At 52.1% G+C, this 18,503-nt stretch overlaps 4 protein-coding genes across 4 annotated transcripts; 2 read left to right on the top strand and 2 right to left on the bottom strand.

Moving 5' to 3' along the window:
* Positions 1 to 3,806: 3,806 nt before the first annotated feature.
* On the top strand, positions 3,807 to 5,964 carry SAPIO_CDS3207 (Phosphorus acquisition-controlling protein; the record flags this gene model as incomplete). Its single annotated transcript, XM_016786053.1, has 2 exons — positions 3,807 to 4,376; positions 4,453 to 5,964. The coding sequence occupies 2 exons, from the start codon at positions 3,807 to 3,809 to the stop codon at positions 5,962 to 5,964; spliced, it is 2,082 nt and encodes a 693-aa protein (XP_016644059.1).
* A 707-nt stretch (positions 5,965 to 6,671) lies between these two features.
* SAPIO_CDS3206 (uncharacterized protein) lies at positions 6,672 to 9,818 on the bottom strand (the record flags this gene model as incomplete). Its single annotated transcript, XM_016786052.1, has 8 exons — positions 6,672 to 6,996; positions 7,345 to 7,418; positions 7,999 to 8,274; positions 8,358 to 8,515; positions 8,590 to 9,096; positions 9,154 to 9,476; positions 9,527 to 9,603; positions 9,681 to 9,818. 8 exons carry the CDS (start codon positions 9,816 to 9,818, stop codon positions 6,672 to 6,674), a joined length of 1,878 nt encoding a protein of 625 aa, XP_016644058.1.
* Positions 9,819 to 11,660: 1,842 nt separating this feature from the next.
* On the top strand, positions 11,661 to 13,843 carry SAPIO_CDS3205 (Dual specificity phosphatase; the record flags this gene model as incomplete). Its single annotated transcript, XM_016786051.1, has 3 exons — positions 11,661 to 11,712; positions 11,781 to 12,077; positions 12,237 to 13,843. The coding sequence occupies 3 exons, from the start codon at positions 11,661 to 11,663 to the stop codon at positions 13,841 to 13,843; spliced, it is 1,956 nt and encodes a 651-aa protein (XP_016644057.1).
* Positions 13,844 to 14,876: 1,033 nt separating this feature from the next.
* Positions 14,877 to 16,938, bottom strand: SAPIO_CDS3204 (Phosphoglucomutase; the record flags this gene model as incomplete). The annotated part of the gene is made up of 5 exons (XM_016786050.1): positions 14,877 to 15,169; positions 15,247 to 16,257; positions 16,331 to 16,534; positions 16,683 to 16,780; positions 16,886 to 16,938. 5 exons carry the CDS (start codon positions 16,936 to 16,938, stop codon positions 14,877 to 14,879), a joined length of 1,659 nt encoding a protein of 552 aa, XP_016644056.1.
* Between the last annotated feature and the right edge of the window lie 1,565 nt (positions 16,939 to 18,503).

The raw sequence follows: 18,503 nt of genomic DNA, 5'->3' as shown, positions 1-18,503 counted from the left end.
CAAGATTACAATATGCATGAATTGTGACTGGCATCCTTCCCGTTGGTTTTGCAGGGGCGGATTGGTGGCCGAACCCCGGGTGGCTTGTTGGTCAAGCCAGGGTGTTTCCGTGCAGGCTCACCGAGGACGCGGGTGAGGACCATCCCCCACACATTATCTGCTAATGCTCGGTATGTAAAACTTCGTTAGGGTCGTGCCGAGAAGACATGGCCACAAGATAGCATCGAATCACGGGAAGAAATTTTCTTCTAAAATGTGGAGAAATGGACTGGTATGGGTTGATGCTGGCAGAGCTGTTAAGTGTAGTCACGCGACTGGGAGGATGTTGAAAAAGTCTCAATATTCTTCCATAAATATCGATGGGTTTGCTTCGACGAAAGGCCAGGTTGTGATGTGTCTAGGGCTGAGGGTCACGCTGCTCCCGTCCTGGTACGAAGTAAGATTACGTAGGTTGAGAATTGTCAGGATTTGTAGATGGTGGAGACTCTTTCCATGTTTCTAAAGGGCACCAGTGGACATCCTCGGGAGAAACAGATTGGGCGGGACGTCGACATCGACATCGACTCTCGCAGCTGTGAAATAAACCCCGAAAGACGAAACTCGCCGTGTCCCATCCGCACTTTTGTACTTGCTTATGTTGGCGTTGGCCTTTCAAACACTAGGAAGGCGACTAGCCTTCGGCGTGGAGCCCTCGCGATTACGTTCTTTAGGAGTAATTCCGAAGTGACTAGAAGCTCTCTATTCTAGGCAGCGTGAATCTAGTAGATTTTTCTTTTTCCTTCTTTTCTCGATAGAACTCAGAGCAGTTTGATGAACCGTGTTGCTTGCGCGACACATACGAAGTAGTTTTTCGGTGGAATCGATACCAAATAGTCCGTACTTCGATGGTTGCAGGCGGATTGACCCCCACGCCGGCTGAAGGCTTGGCCTTATTTCCTCATCTTGAGACGGGACTTCGGCCTCCAGGAGAAAATGAACAGTCGCCGAATTGACAAACTGGAAACCGCGGGTGGACCAAAGGTTGGCGTATGAAGTACGCAAGTACTGGAGAATCCACAGCCTCTCAGTGAGAAAAATATGTGTGGAGACCACGAAGTACAATATCGCCTTTGTTTCCTCCGATCTACAAAGACAAAGGAGTCGGTTTGTTTGATCTTCGAAGAAGTGACGGTGATTGTGCGCGAACCTTTTGGGTTCACTGTTCACTGTTCACCCGAGGCTCTCTCGTGCTACTACCCCAAAAAGTACCCCGATATTTGATATTATATGATCATATCCTCCATCGTACATACACTATGTGGAGGTAGTTGGAACTAATGCCAGCCTCGGCCGGTGTGCCCACTCTTGATGTACACTGCACTTTAGCGTCGTGTATTGGCGGTTCGCAATTTGCTTGGTTCTTGACGCTTTCGCTTTGGCGCGAAACTTGTACGATTTGGCGAAGCTAGAACCCTGAGGTAGGGTATCGTTGGAATGATCCTTCTCGCATCAATTGGTGTGTTTGGCCCGACGCTACAAGCAGTAGTCAGACACTAAAATAGTGTTCGAGACGCGTGGGTTAGAATGCATGCGTATCGATGCGTGGATGCGTGGATGCGTGGATGCGTGGATGCGTGGATGCGTGGGTCTGACCCGATCCGAAGTCGACGATGGATGAGGATGGAGCTTGGGATCAAATCATTTTGATGCAGCTGTGTGGACCGGCTTGGCTCATGGCCCACACCAGGAAGTCTTTCGTACTTCTTTTTCCTTCCTCGGTGCTTCTTTTTCTCTTCCCTAAACGATTAAGGTTAATGAATACAAGTACGAAGCGGAAAAAGAAGAAAATCGGTGCACATTATTCCCCAAAGAAGGCCACACCGAGATGCCTGTTGCCCGTATATCTCCAATATATCTCCAAGGGCATCAAGAGTAAAAGCCGAGGGACGAGGTTATTTATCCCCGCTTAAACCAGTCAAACAAAATTGAGATACTTCCCCGCCACAGATCAGCCCTCTCCTGGGCTGCTATTCCTGTCGCAATCCAGAGCCCTTCCAGGGGTCCTAAACTTAGGATGTCGTCTGGGGTGAACCTGGTGATCAATCAATGGGCATGTGAGAACGACCCAACCTGGTCCCATGTTCCCATGTTCCCAAGCCGTGCCTTCGAGATTTCGTAACGCGAAGGAACTCGTAGTTCGAAGTACTGAAGCAGTATATATTGGTAAATTGTTACTTGTGAACTGCTTCTTCTACTTCCGGTCGCATACTGTCAATAGTGTACACAATTACGACGTATTACGAGATGTTGGACTTAATTGTGGGTGGTGGGCAGGAGACCCCCACACCAAGAATCCACATTCGGCAACGGGGGATCGAGCACTGTTAAGGGTTTCTGGGACAGGACACAACCAAAAATGCGATTTCAAACCCCGGAATATTACCGTTCACAGTGGGTTCGGCTGCCGTGCTGTAACTATATCGATGTAGTCTCCTGTAATAGCCCACACCTGAGACTTAGAGACCAGGTGTTGGTACCCCGGGTCCTCAAGTGCTCTCAGCGCAAAATGACGTGGGGTAGTCGTACAGGTACTAAAACTCACAAAATCGTGAGTGTAATATACACCGTTGAACCTCAATTTTATCAAGGACCATGATGGCGGCAGCACCTCGACCACCAAAAAGGACCCCGAAACACCCAAACTACCACTGTTTGACACCCCTACGAGCATGGATAGTATCAACTGAGCCGGCAAGCAGCTACTTCACAGCGTGCCCGGCACCAGCACGACCGGGTGTACCATTGAACATGGAACGGTTCGATTCTTGCTGCTCTGTGCCTCAAGCCTCTGTTCTGTACACTACTTCGTACACCTCTCTCCGCTAGCCTGGGAACATTGAACTGCTCCTCCTCCAACTCCTCCAAAATCCTGCCACCATCGCTCCTCCTCCCTCATTTTCCCGTAATTTCTTTGTGGGCCCCCCTCTTCTTTAGCGTTTTCCGGCCCCTCTCTTTCCCCTTTGGACTTTGGATCTCTTTTCCCTCCTTCCCTCCCTCTCTCCGTCCAGAGGCTTTCGAGAATTTCTCGAGTCCTCCAGAGGCCCTTTCTCCCGACAAAGATATTTCCCACCATCATTGCCGACGAGAATCCAGCTCTCTGATCATCGTCTTTTTTTTTTCGTCGTGGCCTCTTATCCCTGCCATCTATCTCTTCAACCCCGGTTGGATCCGAAAACTGGGTTGATCGATCAATCCGTCGCAACTAAGCAACTATCAGTGGCGTCTTTCGTATTTCCGAGCTCGCACAAAACAAATCCCGACTATCACCTCTGACGGTTGGGAAATCTTTAATTCTCGAAAGAAAGAGACGGAAGATAGAGTAAAAGGTCACGATCTCGGGCGGGAATGAAACACATTTTGTGTTATAATTCGGAGAAAAAAGCTTAGATCGGACCCTCGTTGAGATTCGCAACACCCCTCAACCGCCCGACGACCGAGCAGTCGAAAACCCCGTCACGCAGAGAACCCCGCCCTTTCATCTCTCCCCTGACCTCAACACCGGCTTCTTTATATCGTCAGTCAGATCGATCGCATTTGGCCAGCACCCTGATTTTGTTCGGTTCCGACGTCCACTTGCCTGGTCTTGCGGAGAGAGCACATAGTAGTGAATACTAGCCACCTCGCTCCATTTGATTTAATTAGCCCACCACCGAGCACCGCCATTCTGCTTCCCCGTATCAATAGCGGAAGTATTTTCACCGCTTTAACACGCTTTTCTCGTTATTATCTCTCTCTATTTTTTTCGGCGTCCGCGCGATATCGGCCAAATGGCCATGATGGACTCCTCTGGGTGGAATCCCCAGGATCAGGCCATGGCGTCAACCACGGAGGATGACTTTCAGCAGTTTCTCGAGATGCAGGGCATGTCAAATATGGGCGATGGCTTAAATTTTGATTTTCAGTCCTTCCAGGACTCCAATAACACAGCGATGCTATCGCAGGCACCCCGTGAGCAAATGGATACGTCAATGGGCGGTACGGAACCTTCTCTCGTTATACCTACGACAGCCGGCTTGAGCCAAGGACAGATAACTGCCATGACTACCGGAGCGAGTCACGGCTCCATCCAGGCACACATTGCTCACATGCCGCCCACTCCAACCGATGCCATCTCCGAGATCGACGCCCAAATTCAGTATCTTCAGCAGCAAAGGCTTCAGCAGCAGCAGCGGCAAGCGCGCGAACACCAGTCAACGTTCTACAACGGTCGGAATCATGTAGTACCACCCACTCCTCAGAGTCTGGAGATCCAAGCTGGGACCGGGCAATTCTTCTCCCCGGTGGAGACTCCCATGTTCGACAACCGTGCCCACTGCATGAAGGATACTCAACCAGAGGTAAGCGCACTGCATGCCATCCATCGTTGCCTCGTGAGGTTTTTTTTCCAGCATACTGACTGATATTCTCGAACAGATGGCCTTCACCCCCCTTGTGTCGCCAGCCGTGACACCTCTAGATCCTCATTTCAATGTCGACTCGACTTTCGCCCTCCCAGGCACATACTTTAGCCCTCTAACTTCTCCAGCCCTCCATGCCCAAAACGATCCCGGCGTCTTTTACGGCCAACAGCAGATGCAGCAGCCGGTGGTTAACACAACATCTCCCGTCGAAATGGATTTGGAAACGCCGACACCGACGGCCCCGATTTCTGACAACACGAAGAAGGCGCGGAAATCAGGCACGAAGACGGGCAGAAAAGTGAATGTTCGCCAGTCGCCAATTGCGAAGCCTCAACGGCGGAAAACCACTAGCTCCTCTATTGTCAACCAAGTGCTTAATGAAGCGGTGGAGAACCGTCTCACTTCGAGTCCTAGTGTTCTAGCCAACCGCCGGGAAGACACTGACGAGAACAGTTCAGTCTCTCCAGAAGCTCTTTCAGACATGCCTCCACCTCCTTTACCCCCTCCGAAAGCAAGCAGCAAGAAGGCAAAACCCGCCGCCTCCTTACCTCTCGCAGCGATGCCCTCCCCAGCAACCCCGGCCTCCCTAATGAAACTCCCCGCCTCTTCGAGCACCGTTAAAGTCATCCCCCCTGCGAGCAATCACAGAGGACAGGCCTTGTCAGACCCTATGGATACGTTCTTCCAACTTCCGGATTCAGCCACCGAAATCCCAGAAGACCATCCCTCCCCCAACGATGCCCAGACGCAAGAGCAAAGACAGTCGACGGCGAGAGAATCGAGTGCAGGAAAGACGCCGTTGATGCAAGCCCTGCCATCGCCATCTTTTGCTAGGTCGGGGACGATATCGGCGAGCCAGAGCCCAATGCTGGCACCTGGCGGCTCTACTCCCGCGGCTCGGAGGACACCACAACTAGGGCCTCGCGGGAGCAAGAAGAGGACGGGTTCCGTGACGGCATCCCCAGCCCTATTGCCTAAGATCTCGCCAAATATAAAACCTCTTTTGCCCGGTGCTGGAGACGAGTCCCTGGAGGATACAGCATCCCGACTACTAGCCACTAAATCCAACTACCAAAATATTCTCGAGGGCAACAAGGTCCCTGGTGTTTCTTACCCGAGTGAGCTGTCGACAAATCTCACGTCTAAACGCACGTCGCACAAGATTGCGGAACAGGGTCGCAGAAATCGCATCAACTCCGCTCTCCAAGAGATTGCCTCTCTATTACCGAAGGGAAGCTCCAAAGACGGCAAGAGCAGCGACGATGCGGACGGCAGCGGCGAAAAGAAGGATGGAAAGTCGGGCGTTCCCAGCAGCAAGGCGAGCACAGTGGAGATGGCGATCGAGTACATCAAGCAGCTAAAGAGAGAAGTGGCCGAAGCTACCAAACGCGCAGAAGAGGCGGAGAGAAAGCTGGGAATAGGTGGAGTGGAGGGCAATGGACAATCGGAGCTAAGTAGGTCGGCCAACGAAGCGGAGAGAAGCGCCTTGACAGGAGCTCCACAGAACGGGGAGCCGGCCACTTAGGCTTAGGGGAAGAGTTGTGGTTTTATCTCTCGCGAAATGAAGGAGTTGTTACGGTTTCTGGATTTATGACATGACATCGGCGAGGAGAAGGATTAAAGGATACGGGGGTGATTGCTATTTTCATGGGCTAGAAATTGTGCGTTTTACCGGCGTCTAGCGGATGAGGGATGTCGTTGAGTTGAAAGCTGCATTTGGTCTTTTGGCTAGTGATGGAGATTCCCCAGGCCTACTCTGTAATATTGAAAGTATGGGTAATTCAGATGCTTTCGTCCGATTGTATTAGAACTTGGAGCCTACTGGATGAGAAAAGCATGAATTTCATTTTCATACCAGACCTAATATACACGATGATGGTCGTCGCAAGAGGAGCAGCTGCATCTACACTCTCCATGGTGCTCACCTTTTTGATGCCAAGATCGACCACACACACATTTACGTTTAATAGTCTTTCGATACAAGGGAATGCACCAACTTAACATACAGACAGACAAGCAACCCTCTAGGAGGGCATATTGCGATTCAATTCGTAATGCATGAAGTTTCTCGATTTTATCTCCAACGCCCCCCGATGAAAGCAAGTTCAAAAACACCCTCGACCTCGCAAAGGAGGAGCATCAATAGCGGAGGTCCAGCACAGGCGATACCCATCTCTTCCGCCGTCATCAGTAGTTTCCGTTAATAGTTAAGCAGGATGAACACTTGGGGTGTTAGGGCTTGGTTCCATCCTCCTTCGCACCTTTCGTGCCTTCGAGAGCGCCAACGTCCATCTTCTCCATGACCTCGAGCACAAGACTCAAGCTCTCCATGAAGGAATTCGTCGCAACGCGGAGCATGCGGTTCGTGGTGGCGCGGTACTCTACCCTCAAGACGGATTCATTTGCCTGGTCGTCTTGAGCTGGGCCAGAGGAGGGAGGATTCGCCCGGTCGAGGGTGAAGGAGCGGCGGACGAGCGGGGAGAGTTCTTTGTCGACAGCGATGGCGTTGAGGGCTACTGAGGCGAGGCGGGGTGTTGGGAAGGGGATGGAGAGAGATCTAGGGCGAGGGGGTTAGTTCAGGTTCTGCGCGATGAGATCGTCACCTTGGTGTCTTTGCGCGCCCTGTCTGGATATGGGCGGGAGGCGCCACCCATCGCGAGAATTGAAGGGGAAGACGAGGGTGACCGACATTGAACAAGGGAAGGTTTCGTCTGCCATTTTCTTTCTTTCTTTTCCTCCTTTTCTATTTTCTTATTTCTTTTGCCAGTGTGTGCTTCGGTTAACTCTCGGATGGTTTGGATACTTTCCGAGGCAGCATTCGGGTATGTACGATTCTAGTACCTGACGCTGTGATGATATCTACCACTGTTACTTTTTTCCCGAGTCTGTATTATTTTCTCAGGACTCAGGGTTCATATCGTCGAAACGGATTCCTTCGATATTTGGCGAACCGCCGTCATTTTCATAGTGGGGGCGGGGCTACCAAGGAGGGGTGTAAATGGTACTGTGGCTTGACACAATCAATTGATCAATCATCAAGAATTCAAGCCACATTCGGTTGCTGGAAGCATGGCTTTGTGAATTTAATCAGAGTCTACTACAAAGGTACGAAGTAATCTTCTGTTCCCAACACCTCGCGCTGGGTAATTTTCTTGCCGCATGCCGCATGCTGTATGCTGCATACAAAATTCAGAGTCGCATTTCTGTCTTCCTTCTTTTCCTCTTTTATTTATGTATATATATGCCGCTGTCCACGGCCGCTTGTTCTATAACACTGCGTTGCTGCTATGGCACATCTATCCTGCATCCACCGTCCAAGGCGAAGTCGACGAAGAGCTATCCAGAGTTTATCTCTAAATCCCTGTCATTCTTGTCCCCCCCTTTTGTTATCCTTCGCCTCTATCCTACGCCATCCCAGCCCGATGCTGACCAGGCACGCCAGCGCGGTGGAAGTAGCAGGCAAGTACTAAGCAAAGCAACCCGTCAAGATTAGGGCCGGTTTCTTCATAGAATAAACACGGAGACTGGGACCAAGAGGAATGTAGGAACGGTAACTCACAAACATCTGCGTCAACGCCTTGTTATATGCCACCAACAACCCGGGCAGGTGATCGGCCGGTACTAAATCCCTGATATTAGTGGCGCCGGCGCGCAGCACCGATCCGGCGTCCGTTTCGGGAGCGTACTCCGCTAGTAGACCGGGCAAGTAGCTTTGGAATATGGTTTGGCTGACTGAGATGGCGACCGCCGTCCCAAGGTTCATGAAGAGGTTGACTACTGCGAGCCCGGTCGCGGCCTCCTCGGCGGGGACTTCTTCTTGGACTGAGACCACAGGCTGGCGGGGGAGTTAGCGGGCTCCCAGGAGACAGATAAGGAAAAGGAAGGGGGGGGAGGGAAGCGTGGGGTAGTGTGTACTACTTGGAAGGCCATGCCCCTTCCGATGGTGGTGACGATTTGATAGCCGACAAACTGGCCTGTTGTGGTTTCCGGGCCAAACGTGGCTAGGAGGCCAGATCCAACACTCGCTAGTGCGCTGCCGGCAATTGCCCAGGGAGGGATGTAGTGGAATCTGCGGACTATGGCAAGCAGAGAGAGTCAGTGTGTGTGTGCCTGTAGGCCGAGAGTTGCGAATAGACGGAACGGTTTATACCAAGCGCGCCAAAGGTGATTAGAGCGATAATGTTGGATATCAAGGATGGTAGCATGTGGATGGCGCTCTCAAGAGGCGAGTCCCCGTGTATCGCCTGGAACCAAAAGGGCAGAAAGTACGGTATCATCTGCGTCGCGCCGCCCTGGAGAAACATGACGACGCTCCCGACCGACACGGCCCGTCGGCGGAGAGATGACGGCGGAATCAGGGCATCATCACCAGCACGCCTGACCCAGAGTGCAAATACGGCAGTAAGACCGGCCGCACCGCATAGCAGGCCGATGATGGTGGGTGAAGACCAGTCGAATTGTTGCCCGCCTCCCCAGGTAAGAGCTAGGAGCAACATGGTAGTGAGGCCGGCGAATATGACGAACCCAACGGCGTCTAGTTTCTTGTGCAGACCGGTAAAGGCCTCGCGGAGGGGCGGTTTGGCCGACTGTTCGGGGATTGGTATGGGCAGGGTGGCTGCCATGACCGCGCCACCGAGGGGGAGGAATATCCAGAAGCCTAATACTGTGTTAGGGCGGAAAACTGTTCTAACAAGGTAGCGGGTGGCACACTTACACCATCTCCAAGTGACACTATGTGTCAGGGCACCGGCGATCAGCGGGCCAGTGATGGCCCCTACCGAGATCAACGACATGGCGAAGGAGGTGACGACGGGCCGGATGCTAGGGGCGCAGATTGCAAAGATGATGAGGAGGACGCCGCTCAGAAGGCCGGCGGATCCGATGCCGTTGACAGCGCGGCCGATGATAAACATGTGGCTTGATGTGGATACAGCACATATTATACTGCCCACCTCGAAGATTATCAGGAAGGAGATGTAAACTGGTTTGTTTGGGAAGATGGTGTAGATCCTGCCTACTAGCGGGATGAAGACACACCTGAGATGCGTTAGTCGGGAAGAGAAGTGCGAGGGAGGAGCAAGACTTACACGGCCAGCACGTAAGCCGTCTCGTACCAGGAAACGTCATTGATGGTACCAAAGTAATCTGTCAGCGGAGGCACGATCTAGGGTTGGCAGACAAGGGTTAGCCGTGCTCGACAGCTGATTCTAGCTTCGGACGATGACGGGGGTAAGAATATACTGTCGACAGCATGGTCAGGTCTAGCCCTACAAGATAGACTCCAAGCATCATGCCGCCAATGACGACCCACAGCCGAATGCCGTGAAGAGCGTTATTAGGTTTAGCTGGCATGTTGGCCGGGCTAGTTTGGGATTCCATTTTGTCGGCTCCAGTCTCCATCTGGGCATCCTGCGGTTGCTCTGTCTCCAAGCACCACAATGTTTACAACTTGAAGGCGGAGTTGTTCGCCGGCGTCAATTCTATTCTGGGATATAAATATATTTCTATATATTTCTAAGGGGCAGCCATGGTGTAAATAAAAGGCGGCATGGCGCCTTTCGAGATAGTTTTGCGGCACAGCAGTCGAGGGCTGTAGGACTCGACAAAGGACTCGACAAAGGACTCGACAAAGGACTCGACAAAGGACTTGCAGGCTCCATTGCTGACCACAACTGACACTGAGGTTAATGCAAGGGGCAACATAGGCCTAGTGTGTGAAGCAAAGAGCGTTTTCCCGGTGTCCTCTGCAATTCCTCGGTGTCTTTCCCACTTAATCGTATCAAGGAGGCTTCCATCCTCTGAGATGGAGTCCAATCGCGCTGTGACCGGAGCGGTTGATGGAGGGCCAGCCCTCCCATCTAATTATGTGTGATTGCTCTGTTGGATCCAAAGTTGAATAGGCTTCAGTTGTTATTTCTTCTAGCCTTTAGAGTTGAGAATTCCCAAAAGGGATCAATTGATGGATTTGTTCCAGCCCTAGGCGCAAGTCTCACCAACACCCCATTTTGATAAGAGGCGGCAGCTATATCCTCTTATATCCTCTCATGATAGGGATGACCGACCATCCGGGGCTTATCACCGAGACGGTGGTTGCTGTCCTGAGCTTGCGACAGTGCGCTTTACTACCACAGCTGGCAGCAAGTGTGTCGCTGGTCTTCGTTTGTCGCAAACGAAACGAAAGACATCCGCATGAAAAGTGGATAATCGCTTGCATGTTGCATGGGTCAGAAATAACAGGGTGGGATCTCCTCCATTCATTCCATCTCCATGCCAGAATCCCACGACACAATGTTATTGTTTGCAGGCCCTTCGGTCGACAAGACCATGCGGTCCGTTGTTGGGTCTGCGGGAAGATGATGAGAGGCTTTTGCCAATTGATGTATTATGCAAAGCGCAACGCCGTAGCCAGGGCAAAAGGGCAAAGGAGCAATGCAGAGAGATCGATCCATGGGTCAATCCCATAGCAACTACGAAGTAAGGGACAGGGAATAACAATATGGCACTATTTCCCACCGCTACCACAGAATTTCAAGTGCACGACAGGTTGTCTTCCAGAGGCGGTGCGCAGTTGCAGGGGACAATTGTGAGGTACTTTGTACTTTGCAGTGTGGCTGGCACCTGGCCTGGTCCCTGAGTTACCATGGCAACTGGCCCCGACCAATGACAGAAGCCGCCGCTACTGTTATTTTTAATGGGGAATGGAAATGAGCCCTCAAATACACTCAAACAAGGTACAAACATGGTAACCCCAGGCTCTGAACAGTTGCTGCATCTTTTGGGCAACAACAACGGACCTCGCTCACACGACAGTACAAAATACAGCTTGAAGCCTTCATCACACTACTCACGACAATCCTCTTCCTCTCTCCTCTTCACTCTTCCTTTGCACTTGTCGTCTTCCTCTTGAAGGTCTGTCCTGTCTGAGCGTCATATCCGTTGCGTCTCTCTGTCTCTATCCTTCTCTTCTTCCTTCGCTTAACGAGCATACCATTTTTATTACTTCTAAGCTTCTCATCTCTCAAGTCGAGTCTATATTGTGCTTAGACGCTGTTCGGAGTCTATGATTCAAACTTCATTAGGAAACTTCCCTTGACGAGCTCTGTTTTTGGCCAAAGCTGCCCAATCCCACACCCGGTGCATCGAGCTCCTCGACACCACCACGAACAACACACACCGACAACAACGGACGACCCGCCGATCCCAAGCGGTGAAGATATGAAGATGGCCTCCAAGAGCGCGACGAATCTAGGGCAAATAATCGAGTACATCCCGGGTATGTTCCGATTGCGTCTCAACAACCTCCAAGGGGTCCTCTTCAGTGATACTAACCTCTTCTCATAGGCCGGCTGTATCTCGCCGCCTACGTCCATCCCCCCACGGCCGATACCCTCTTCCCCTATGCGGATGCCCCCGTCGGTACGACCTCTCGCTCTCCATCGAAACGGGCCCAGGCGCAGAGGAAGCAACCATTCTACTTTTCCGTCGACGACAGCCTACTCTACAACGCCTTCCACCACGACTTTGGCCCGTTGCACATTGGACACCTCTACAGGTTTGCCCTGTACTTCCACGAAGTCCTTGCCGCGAAGGAGAATAAGGACCGGCCTATTGTCCTTTGGAGCAAGGCTGACCCGAGGAGTATGTTTATGTTTCCCAATGGCCCTGCTATTGCGTGCACACCGCCTGTAGCACATCCCTGCTCCCAGCATGCAAGGACCGATGCCTTTAGCGTGATCCAAAAGATTCCTGCCCCCCGCCTGAGGCATTTCCTTTACTAACCGTGAATGAATTAACCAGGTCGAGCGAATACCGCCGCACTCCTAGCATGTTACATGGTCCTCATCCAACACTGGCCTCCCCATCTTGCTCTCGCCCCCATCGCCCAGGTCGACCCTCCTCTGATGCCCTTCCGTGATGCAGGCTACAGCCAAGCCGATTACGGAATCACTGTGCAGGATGTCGTGTACGGTGTCTGGAAAGCCAAGGAGGAGGGCGTCGTGGACCTCGAGAACTTCGACCTCGAACAGTACGAAATGTTCGAGAGGGTTGAGCACGGTGACTTCAACTGGATCACCCCCAATTTCCTTGCCTTCGCTTCTCCCCAACACAAACCTGTTGCCGCCGTCCCGCGGCACTCGGAGGCCTTCAAAGCCCTACCTAAGACGCTAGAGGCCGTCGACACAAACGAGGAGCTGCCCCAGCCCTTCAAGAATGTGCTCCGCCACTTCGTCGAGAAAGACGTTGGCCTCGTTGTGAGGCTCAACTCTCACCTGTACTCCCCTTCGTACTTTGAGGCGCTCGGCGTCCAGCACCTCGACATGATTTTCGAGGATGGCACGTGCCCACCCATGAAGACGGTCCGCAAGTTCATCCGCCTCGTCCACGACATGATCAACAACAAGAAGAAGAACATTGCCGTGCACTGCAAAGCCGGTCTCGGTCGCACCGGCTGCCTCATCGGCGCCTATCTCATTTACCGCCACGGCTTCACCGCTAACGAGGTCATTGCCTTTATGAGGTTTATGAGACCCGGTATGGTTGTGGGCCCTCAGCAACACTGGCTCCACATCAAGCAAGGTACTTTCAGGGAATGGTGGGTCGAGGAGCGTACCGAGATGAAGATTCGACGTGAGCTCATGGCTGCCGCCGCCGCCTCCAACTCCAACTCCAATTCCAACTCTACAGCGAATGCCGCACCCAGCACCCCCATCCGCGCGATGCAAAAGGCGTCGCTGCGCAACGGCCAGACATCGACGCCCCCTAACAGGAGCGCGTCGAATCGCACGCCACTAAGCGAGGTAGACGACCGCAATAATATTCAGGAAGACTACCTCCCAGCGCCTACGCCGGGTCAGCCGCGCAAGTCTGCCCGAACCGATAGGCACCACCCTTACGGCCGTACGCCATCCTCCTCGTACCACCACACCACCGTCGAGGAGGAGACAGGTGTCGAGCAAGAGACGGAAATCGTCTCCGTCCACAGGCAGTCCTACGGCGCCGAGTCCGACGAGGAGATCCACCTCCGCGTGCGCGCCCACCGCAAGGCCTCCCAATCTCCCAGCGGAGCCACCACTCGTTCCGTCAGCCATCAGACTACCACGACCACGACCACGACCTCCACGAAACACTACAGCCTCGTCGACGCAGACGACCCTTCCCAGGACATCGAGAACGTCGGGCCCGCCGCCGCCTCGAAGCCCGCCACCCGCGTGGTTAGCACCCCCGTCGGCGTCAGTAGCACCCTGGCCAAGGTCCGCGGCAGCCAGCGTCGCGACTCGCCCCTGAGGTCCCACGCGAGGGACGCATCCGTCTCCAACGGTGGCGTGCGCAAGACGAGCGGGCGCGTGGGTAGTGTGAGCGCGCAGCCTTCTGCTACTGCGAGGAAGGTCTCCGGCAGCGCTTAGAGAGCGAGGAGTCCGAAATCGCGAAAGAAGTAAAAGAGGGGGAGAAGAAGAGTTGAGATGCGTTTCACCTGGCTCTTCTTCTTTCTCTCTCGCTGTTTTTCTCTTAACTCTCCTTTGTTCATGGGTGTATATATACTTTGGGCACTGGCGTTTTTTTGTCTCATTAATTGTTGGCTGCCTCTTAATCCGCTTTTTTATGCGTTTTTGTGTTAATACCTCGATCGCATTCTCCAGCTTTTTTTAACGACGAAACGAAATCGCATATGAGCAAACGATCCATTTCATGGGCCAAGAAAAAAAAATCAGGAAAGAAAAACAACTAGGCTCGCAGATCAGATCCGTTCGGAACGAAGCCCTAGACTTACTCCAACACCCTCAAGAGTCTTGGATGACTCTTCTTCCCCTATATCTATTAATTCCCCTCCCCATTATATTCTCTATGGCAGTTCTTAGTTGCTCCTGCTTTGTGGATTGGTTCTTGGTTGAACAGGGAGAAGGCAGGCAGTCCGAGTTCTCTCCCCCATGATCACCTTGAGCATTGGATGGAATTTTTGGCAGCCTCGGTCTGGGATAGAAGAGGGAGGAAGAGGTCGGAAAAGACGCCGCTTGTTGGTCGGGAGGAATGCGGTGGGCATGGAGACGGACTGCCCGCACAGCTTTTTTTGGTTTTCAATTCTCATTTCTCTTTTACTGTCATCATCGTTTCGGCTTGGTTCGGGTCATGTTTTCGGTATTGTTCTTTCGGAATGCATTTGCGTGTCCTCTCATATATATGACTTCAAATGGTACATTATGCCCCAACCTCTAGTACTTTGTAGTGCAAAGCCTAGTGCAAAGCATCGGACGGTGTGAAAATGAATGGGTCAATACCTGGATGTTGTAGAAAACTCGTATTGGCAACAAGTGGTGGAATTTTTTGGTGTTGGTTAGATTTCACCATCTTTTGGCGTCAATTGACTAGCTCGTGCTACGTGTATCATTAAGCATTAAACATGTTGGTTACTCTGACATCCCCCCCTATCCCGCCGACGCTTTATGTCTTCACGGTAGGCTCGTCAGTGCCGACATATTCCTTGAACTTGAGAAGTCTAGTAGCCACCTTGATCTCGGGAGCTAGGAAGTCCTGGGCATCTTGCTCATAAGTCGATGGGTCACTGCTATGCTGCTCGATGTAGAGTCGAATAGTGGCGCCGGAAGACCCCGTGCCGGACAGCCGGACAACGATGCGGGTACCAGAGGAGAAGCGGGCGTAGAGTCCTTGGTTGGATGCAACCGAACCGTCAAGGTCCGTGTAAGAAAAGTTGCCAGCCTCGGTGACGGTCCGACCTGCGAAATAGTCAGAAGATATTCGATCGACAAATTTTACGCCTGCCATATCACAGATCACAGGGCAAGAGCCTTACCTTCAACCTCGCTTCCAACAAAGTTAGGGTCAGCCACGAGATCCTTCAGGACACCGAGGACCTTATTAGCGCCGTCGCTATCGACGTTCTCGTAGTCGTAGCGAGTGAAGAACGTGCGGCCATACACGCTCCAGAAGTCCTTTTGAATCTCCTTAATGGCCGGGGCGGTGCCCCTCTCCTCGCCGAGGCCGGCAATGATGTTGAGCCAGGCTACGATAGCCCACAGACCGTCCTTCTCGCGGATGTGGTTGCTGCCAGTGCCAAAACTTTCCTCGCCGCAAATAGAGAGCTTATTAGCATCGAAGAGGGCACAGAAGAACTTCCACCCAGTGGGAACTTCATAACAGTTGAGACCCTGGTTCTTAGCAACCAGATCGACAGCGCCGCTGGTAGGCATGGACCGGGCAAGCCCCTGGACCTTGTTCTTGCGGAAATAGGGAATCAGATGCGCGTAGTGGGAAATGATTGCCAGGGAGTCGCCGGGCGAAACAAAGGAGCCGGCGCCGTAGATCATGTTTCGGTCACCATCGCCATCCGAGGCCGCGCCGAAAGGAATATTCTCCTTATCAACGACGTCAACAAGACTCCTGGCGTAGGTCAGATTGGGATCGGGATGGCCGCCATTGAAATCGGGACTGGGAACACAGTTTTGTGTTGAGTTCTTGAGGCCGAGCTCAGTCTCGAAGATTGCCTTTCCGTAAGGTCCAGTGACGCCGTGGAGAGCATCGAATAAGACCTTGTAGTCGGGGTGATCTTTGAAGAACTTCCTGATCAAGTCGAAATCGAAGATATCTTTCAACATAGCCACATAATCGGCGGTGCTATCAACGATTTCCACTTCGAGGGTGCCATAGGTCTTAGTCCCAATGGTGGAGGTATCCACTTCAGGAAGAGAAGCAATCTTATAGCTAGTCAAGCTTTTAGAAACCTCATAGATCTTGTTGGTGACGGACTCCGGGGCAGGGCCGCCGTTTGCAAGGTTGTACTTGATACCAAAATCGTTCGTGGGACCTTTACAAGAAGTGAGAGGTTTCAGTCAGCAACTGTCTACCCCGTTACATATGATATTTCGGTATAGACTCACCGCCAGGGTTATGGCTGGCCGTTAGGAGGATACCGCCGGTAGCGTTGTATTTGCGGATAACGTGGCTGGCAGCAGGCGTGGAGAGGATGCCATTCTGTCCGATGAGGAGCTTCTTGACTCCGTAGGCGGCACCGATCTTGGCAATCAATTGGATGACCTCAGGGTTCCAGAATCTGCCATCACCACCAATCACAAGAAAAGCACCTATTTGAACGCAAGTCGATGTCAGATCATGTCTAAACGCACTCATAAATAGGAGGGTGGGTGGTTTTGCCCCTCCTTGGGCGCAAGCTTGATTTGGAGCATGGCGAAACTGGAACTTCAAGGGCACGAATTGTTTGAACGTTCTTACCTTCAGCACCCTCGGGGATGGAGAGGAGAATGCTAGTGACGAACGACTCGCTGTAGTTTTCCTTTTGGAAAACGGTGACCTTCTTTCGCAGACCAGAACTGTTTTACGTGACAAAAGTGCTGGTTAGCAAAGGGCGCCCAAGTTCGTAGTTCGTCTGCAGACCGCTTGAGGAAAAGGAGGGGGAGGGGCAGAGTATGACGTACGTTCCGGCCTTCTGGTCGGTGAAGGGAGTAAGCTGCACAGTCTTGATCTCCATTCTGAATTTTTGTGAAATAAGACTCAATCGAGAAGAACACAGATATTCGAGGAGATGATTCAAAGCTGCTTGGAATTGAAAGCGGCGCTCGAGGTTCGAAAGAAGGGAAAGGCGGGGACGGAGGGGGATAAGGAGAAGAGTGTCTAATATGTAGAGGGGAAAGGAGATGCAGGAGCAGGAGCAGGAGCTAGGTGGGCCTTCCTTGCTTGGGCTTTTATTTTCTGCGAGACAGTACACAATTGTAGCTATGTAATGGCAACAGCAGGCAAGCTACAACATTAAAGTATTAAAACAACGAACAAGGTGTCATTCGATTGTGTCTTGTTCGCCATTCCTTCGCTCTTTTCATTGCCCACGAGCTGATAGTGCCTGCTCTGCTAGTCGAGGTACAGCGCGATCGTATCATTGGTTTTGTGTCATATGGCGGTAAAGCTGCCCCGCGCAAGGGACAAGGGAAGGTACAAACCAGCATCATCAAATGTCAAATGTCCCACCAATATCCCATGTATGGAGTACCTTATCAAGCTCTGGAGCTACCCAACGGCCACCGCTTGGCCCAAGAGCTTGCGACAATGCACCTACCTCGGACGGAGGTGACATTAACTGATACCGACATCGTAAGTGTACATTTGCGTACATCGATATTGATCCTCCCTCGTTGACATTGGAGGCAGCCGCGAGCTACATTATGTCTTATGTCCCACTTGTGAGGTAATAGATTGATCAATGGATTGATACCTCGACACTTTAATTCCCAGGATTAAGCTACTTCGTACTTCCGCACATTGTTTCAAGCTTTTCAACCCCTCCATGTATGTACCTGTCTTAGTCTCGTCTCCAAGCACGTAGCTCCCCATTGACGCTAACTAGCGAGTGGTCATTGCCTGACGATTGGCTGGGAGGAGTCGATGCGGCTTCCCAGCTTAGCATGTTCTCTCGAAGCCGTGTGGTAATGAGTGTACGGAGTGCGCAAGTACCCGGTGGGTGGATTGAGCCACGGGATGCCGCCGTTAGCTTAAGCTCCATTGGTAGACGATTGGCCAAGATACCAGACTTCATGATGTGCCTGGAGCTCTGTTTCTGGGCCAGACCAGCCGGGAGGAACTATTTCGTCGTGTACTTCGTAGCTTCAATCTTCAGGCTATCCAATATGGCAAGGCGTAGGAAGTAGGAACGAGTGCTCGAACCTGTTGGGCTCTTTGACGCCAAGTCTAACACATACTAAGTAGTCATCCAATGGATCGCCTTTATATTTCTCTTTTCTGGCCTTCCTCCATTTTCAGATCATCATCTCCCGGCTCCGAACTCCGCCTCCCGGTTCCCCGAGTCAAAACTGGACCAGTGTGATGACGGGGTTGCCGTTGCCATTCCCTAAAAAAAAAAAGAAAAAAACAGGAAGAGGCAAATGCCATAAACATCAACTTGTTACAATTTCTCCGGCATCACCTGTCTCGACCGTTACCGGAGCGTATTGATATGGTAAACTAGGATTGTTGAGAGTCGCGGAAGGAAGAAAAATCTTCGCCACCAACCTCACTCCTGGAGAGGCCGCTCATCAAACCTCG

Source organism: Scedosporium apiospermum (assembly GCF_000732125.1).
Source record: "Scedosporium apiospermum strain IHEM 14462 chromosome Unknown SEQ_SAPIO_0088, whole genome shotgun sequence".
NCBI classification, from domain to species: Eukaryota; Fungi; Ascomycota; class Sordariomycetes; order Microascales; family Microascaceae; genus Scedosporium; species Scedosporium apiospermum.
Note: the sequence above shows the minus strand (reverse complement) of the source record. Positions and strands in the feature narration are given on the sequence as shown.